This window comes from Drosophila suzukii, chromosome X (assembly GCF_043229965.1).
Source record: "Drosophila suzukii chromosome X, CBGP_Dsuzu_IsoJpt1.0, whole genome shotgun sequence".
Classification (NCBI taxonomy): domain Eukaryota; kingdom Metazoa; phylum Arthropoda; class Insecta; order Diptera; family Drosophilidae; genus Drosophila; species Drosophila suzukii.
In genome coordinates, this window is record NC_092084.1 from 10,877,003 (window position 1) to 10,883,621 (window position 6,619).

At 42.9% G+C, this 6,619-nt stretch overlaps 1 protein-coding gene across 2 annotated transcripts in view; it reads right to left on the reverse strand.

Annotated features, from left to right (window-relative positions):
- Window positions 1-6,619, reverse strand: part of Nadsyn (NAD synthetase) — a 37,154-nt gene that overhangs the window by 2,844 nt on the left and 27,691 nt on the right. For both annotated transcript variants that reach the window (XM_017079628.4, XM_036820894.3), the window contains 3 exons: window positions 2,325-2,594; window positions 1,682-1,771; window positions 171-1,604 (listed from right to left, as the gene is read on the reverse strand). In XM_017079628.4, coding sequence (XP_016935117.1) covers window positions 171-1,604; window positions 1,682-1,771; window positions 2,325-2,470 — 1,670 coding nt within the window. In that variant the 5' untranslated portion in view covers window positions 2,471-2,594. The remainder of the gene's footprint in view (window positions 1-170; window positions 1,605-1,681; window positions 1,772-2,324; window positions 2,595-6,619) is intronic.

Below are 6,619 nucleotides of genomic sequence, written 5' to 3' on the forward strand. Positions count from 1 at the left end.
CTATACGATCTGGTTCAAGCGATCTTGAAATAGAGATGAAAACACTTTCTATATATTTTAGGAGTTTCCCAGATTGAATACATCTTGGCTCCCTTTTGAGAACATTTTTTTCTGAGTGGGGCTACATATACATTTATGTTCCCACCCCTCAATAAGAAATCTCAGCTTACTTATCCTTAGCGTAGGTGAGAAATCTTCGCAAATCCATCTTGGATATCCCGCCAATCGGATTGATGTCCGCCGAGGAGCAGTCGTACTTGGTGAGGTAGCCGCGCAGCGACTCATCCACATTGGCGGAGCCCAGGACGAGCAGGCCACCCGGCCTGTTCCGCACCCACAACATCAGTTGGGCGAAGATGTAGGCCAGCACCATGCGAATCCTCGACTGCATATTCTGGAGCGCCAGATTCTGGCGGGCACAGCCGCCCTGCGTCCGGAATCGCGGGGTCAGCCCAGTGACGGCATTGAATATGCCCAACAGAGCATTCACCGCCGAATCGATGCTGATCTCGATGTGGTAGCTGCCCAGTTGGCTGGCCAATTGGGTGGCTCTCCGCCTTGTCTCCTTGCTGCTATTCACGCTGCCCATATAGCAGGTGACCAACAAACGGTTGCACAATCCGGCGGCATTATCCGGCGTATAGTCCGTATCGGCCAGGATCAAACGGATGTCGTGGAGCACCTGGGCATCGCCCAGTTGCACAGCCTGCACGATCTGCCGGCACATGGAGTGCACTATGGTGGCGGAGCTACTGGAATCCACGCCGCCGCTGAGGGGCAGGAAGAATCCACCCTGGCCGGATCTCCTCAGGTAGTCCCACAGCCAACAGGCCGGTCCCAGGGCGATTTCCTCCTCCGGTGTGTGAATGGGCCAATTCAGCGGTGGCGTCGACGTCTTGAAGATGTCACTGTGCGTGGACATCTCGAAGTCACAGTGGATCCTTGGGTAATCCGGTGCATTGGCAGCAGCCGAACAGCGAGATCGCAGGCTCACCCGATAGGCACGAATCTCCTCCAGATCGATGGTGGCCAGCGTGACCTCCACATCCTGCAGGGCGAACTGTTGTCCCCGGGCCAGGATCTCGCCGTTTAGTGCAATGGCCGAGCAGCCATTGAAGTACACTCTTTGGCCATCGCAGCCACGAAGATTACTAAACAGATATGCCCCACCGGCCTTGAAGCTGGCATTCCGAATGAGATCGGAGGTGATGTGGGCCTTTCGCAGCTCCATGTAGCTGCCGGAGCTATTGACGATCAGCTCCACGCCGGCCAGCGACATTTCGATGTGCTTGCTGCGCACATTCCACAGCTCCTCACAGATCTCGTAGCCCAGACAGGTGTCCCTGGTGGCTATCACGGCGTCCCCGATGGGCACTGTCTGCTGACCCGTGTGCTGGGCAATCATGCGCGGCAGGACGTACTCCTCCGTCTGCTGGTTCTTCGTCCAGGCGGTGAACCATCGCGACTCCCTGTAGTTGCCGTCGTCGCACATGGCCATCTTGGGCCGGATGAGCAGGATCTGGCGGTTGAAGAACGCCACTCGGCAGTTGTAGGCCACATTGCGATGCATTACCGGCATGCCCACGTCCACCAGCATGTTCTCACTGGGGGTCACAAGAAGGAGAGAAGGGGTTAATCCAGTTTATCCGGGAGACAGTGGATAGCACTTGAGGGGACTCACCACATCGGCGACATCATCACCTCCAGCAGCACCTCCCACGAGTGCAGGAATGTGTCCGGCTCCCGGAAGTGGTCCTCGCAGCTGTAGCCACTGTGGATTTAAATTATGTTCATTAATAATGTTGTATAACGCTTTGGATACCTTAATAATATATTTAGTTTGACTTTCACACAAAGTATATATCTGTAATTCATTAGGTTATTTTATTATCATTATTATGATTACGTTATTTTAAATAACATAATAGTTTTTAAAAAATATTTTTAATAACAAGAATTTGAATAAGTAGTAGCATCTAAGTGGTTTGAATTCCTAAATATTATTAAGGCTTGTTAAGAAAATTTTTGGAGTTTTGAAACCAGTTTAAAAATGTGCACAAAAGCATGCTATGAAAAATTAAAATGGACTTTCACCATTTAACCAAAGATCTATTAGTTTTAGTATATTATTGTAGCCTACTTTTGGACACTTTTTACATGTGATTTTAAGTCTCCAGAATGAAATCTCTGCACTTGACTCTTTCGATTTAAAAACACTTTGTAGCTTACTTTTGGACACCTTTGGCTTGGCTCTTTCGCATTAAAAATATATTGTTGCATACTTTTGCACACTTTATAATGTGATTTCGAGTATCTACACTTACCAAACCTCCAGCTCGGGTCCCGTCCGATAGCTGGCACCCATGTCCTTGGCCTCCAGGATGGACTGCAGTATCCTCACCATGTTACCCTCGAAGTCCAGAGCCCATTGGTTCAGTGTGGACACCGCCACGGTCACTTTGCGTCCCATTTTTCCTGTTTGTTTATTTCTCCTCCTCCTTTTTTCCACTGATTAAATGGGGTTTACTTTGGTTCCTTGGTTTTAAACGGTTGCGCTTAGTTTTATTGTCAGTTCAAAAATCGGCAGTTATCAACTGGAAAACAGAGACAAACGGAGGTGGTGTCTTAATAAGGCCCGATGCACAATGCGGCTGCAATTAATTTGATGGCTGCGATTCAATTCGATGGGCTCTCGGCCGACTCTCGCGGCTTCTGTGATTTGGGTCTGTGTGGCATTGTTGATTTCGGTGTTGTTGTTACGGCCGTGTATCTGGGTTATTGATCAAACAGCCGCAGGGAAGCCAGTCGCCGGTGGCAGCGGGACTTGCAAATTGGCCCGCTGACGTAGCCGGCATCTAAAATTAGAATCCGGAGGATAATGCGACAGTGAGCCGCGCAAATTGCTCAATTAACCCTCGAACTTTTCTGCAATTCCATCAGCAATGGTGATAAGCCAAACTAAATATATAGATATATTATATACTCATTTTTATAGAAGTCCTGATTGGTCATCAATTGACAAGCAAGGCTGTTTATTCTTTATGTCTATCTAGGTTTTAAAGACATCTATGAGGATAATACTATTTCAACGCTTTATAAGATTAAGGAATTTGGGCTTTTGTGTTTCAAATTTATTGAGATAGTAAGTCTAAGTTCTTGGACTTATTAAAACGCATTAATGTTGTCGATCTTAAGTTCCAAAGATAGTTTTTAAAATATTATACTATGCAATTATAATAGTTTTTAGGTTTTTATAAACAAGAAAATAATAAGAATATTATTTGTTCTGAACTTTATATTTGACTTTAAGGTGTTAATCAATTATATAATTAATTAATATTTAATTTCAAACCAGTCCTGTGGGGTTGGGTGGTCTATTTTGGGTTAATACCAGGGCCAACCCTTAACCCTTGCCTGTGTGTTGCACTTCGGAAATTCCGCATCAAGTTGAGGAATTTCCGGTGCTTTAGCCACTTCCTTTCACACCCACGACCCACATTCGCCCACCACCCCTCAACATCACATCACCTCCTTTTTCAGCTATTCCCTGCTGTTACCACAACTCCCCCTGCATACATATATCATCATTCATGACGCACTTTTGGCATTTCAAGCTGAAATATTGAAAGGCAAACGAATAACGTCTACACAAGAAAAACATGTAAAGCGAATTTAGATTTCAAAATTAAAATGAAAGTGGTTAGAATAACGTTTTCAAATTATTGATCTTGATTAGACAAAAAAGTAGAGAACACTAGTTTCCCAAAAAAAACAAATAAGATGAAATAAATTAAATTATAAACTTGGGTAAACAAAAAAAAATATGAAGAGCCCAAATGCACTTTATAGTTTTAAAGATTTTGATCTTAAAGGTTCTTGATTTAAGTCCATTGACTTCATTTTTAGAATAAGGCACTAAACGGGATAAATAATGGCCTAAATATATATATTTTAAAGAAAAAATAGACTAAATTGGGTTCTAGTCTATTTCAACCCATTTAAAGTAAATTTCTTTCCAAATATAAATGGAAGGTACATCTTTAAGGTCGTATTTACTCCACTTTTCGTAACCCTAATCTTAGTTGAGTTAATTAAAGTGTTTTTTCCTTTATTTCCCAGTGCATTGAGTTGATTTTAAACATGTTTTTTCGCTATGTTTTTTACGCCATCACCCCTCCACTGCCTCACTTAACCAAAAAACCTTATGCAAATTTACTTTGCCAGGCAACAAAAGTTTAAAACACGCAGTGTACACACACACACACACGCACACACCTCTACTCACACACATGCATGCATGCATGAGGTGAAATTTCGCATAAAGTTCAGAGTTCATTTAGTTTGTCCGTAGAAGTCGCGCATATTTCATTTCTCCCGCCTGATGGCTGACAGGAACACTCTCCCCCACCCAAACGGAATGCGAAATCCGAAACTTGGGACCCCGAAAACCCAGACCTCCAGCTCATCACCTCCATTTCCCCCATGAAAGTCTGACAAAGTTGCGTTTAGGATTTTTCGACGCCTCGGCGTTTTGTGGAAATGTGTGAAGATGGACTGTCAGTTGCAGTGCTGCCAAATTTGTTCAAATAAGGCAGAACTATTTATAAGATATAAGACCTAAAAAAATTAGTATTTGGTTAAGAGTTGGTTTGGAGTATAAGATATAAACATATTTGATGAATTATATTTTCCAATGTGCCACAGAAAACTCAATCGTTTTTAATGCACTTAAAAAAGGTATCCTAAAATACGTTGTTTCAAATTTAAAATATATCGTAGTCTACTTTTAGACACTTTTTTAAGACATTTCTGTGGTAGGAAGAAGAGAGTTTTGAGAAGTATATTCGCTATTTAAGATAGTAAGTTATAATATAATATTACTATTAAAAATTAGAAATCTGTCTTAATTCATTGTAGCCTTCTTTAAGACACCTAATCAAGTAAATAAATAGTTTCTAAGTAATATCAGAATTAATTTTATAAATAATAGTTTGTGTTACAGGTGATATTTGTCCCAAGAAATCCATTACAAATTCAGAAACCACCAATTGAAAATAGCCACAATAGCAGACCTGGTCGGGTATACTTTAGGTTTGGTTTGGGGGCAAAGGGGGCGTGGCACATCGACGTGCGAGTGTGTTTGTGTGCGAGTGTGCGTGTCGCAAGGGAAATGCATTGAACTTTGAACCGCGGCAAAGGGCAAAGCTTCAGGACAACGAACAAAAGGCCGTCATGGAGGTGAAGTGAAAAACCGGAGAAAGCGGGAATGCAGAATGCAGAATGAAAAAAACTTTTGCCAATTGGCAGCCAATTTTAATGGCACATAATCAGCAGTGGCAGCGGAATGGATGGTATGTGGGGCCATCCGATAAATATATGCCAGTTCATACGATTATCTGCTATAAGGGGTGTCGATTACAAGCGATTTAACTAGAAATCAACATTATATTAATATTATATGGCTATCCAAATGTTATATACCTTCAAATCAAGGCCATATGCATTGTACAAGTTTTAATATGATAGTTTCTCAATATTAAAGTATAATATTTTCAAAAGATTTTTGGGATAGAGTTGTTACGCCATTAGAACATGGAGAATCCATGGTTTAAGGGAACTCTGTATTAAAATAAAGTTGGAACCCGTTGGGGTTTCGAATTCCCTGGATATTAACTTGGGACACCCTGTTTCCCGATGGACTCGCATGTGCATTATGGCCCAAGGTGCTGGCACGCCAGGCGACCTGCTCTTTTCACTTGGCAGGGGGCAGAGGATCGGGGAAGCGGAGGAGCAGGTGCAGCTGGAAGTGGGACTGGGATTGGGAACTGAAAGAGGAGGACGAGTCATTGGCTGCGACGCCGCATCCTGGAGCTGTGTTGCTGCCTTTTCCGCTGATAGCTGCCACTAATGCAACTAATTCGCTTTGATTTGTTTGCCAGCCCGCGTCGCATTGTCACGAAGTGTTCCCCGTTTCCTTTCCGAATTTTCCGAGTTTTCCGGCTTTTCCGGCGGCATCGGATACCATCCGATGGCCAGTAGCCAGTTACCCGGTATCCGGCGTCGGGCGCCGTTCACCGTTAACATTTACCGCTCGCTTCGAGGTGAGAATACCGCTCAGCTGGACTCGTACACTGGGAGAAATACATCCAGTTAAGGGCGTACTATAAAATCACTCAAAAATACTCGAAAGGATATTCCAGCCAATACTGTAAAGTACATATGTTCTTGATAAGAGTTTTGTGAACCGTTCATTTCCTGTGTAATAGTTTCTTAAATGACATAATATCCATAAATGTAAAAGGTTTTATTATCCTTTTTTTTTCTTTACAAGCTGGGGATATTAAAATATATTATTATATATACTTTAAATATTATTATGGTTTACAAAAATCTAGAGACGATTTTTTATAATAATCTATGATTTATTCCTTTGGCAAACAAAAAGCGCTACCGATGGTCACTGTGATCACTATGACTAGACAATTTTCTCCAAGTGTATGGTTGGCGAGGCAATCCCAGTGAACCGGTTGAATTCTCAGAGTGCCGGAGATAAGCAGGCCCTGACACTTCAGTTCCATTCGGCCCACAACACACACCAGGCACACACAAAACACCCCAT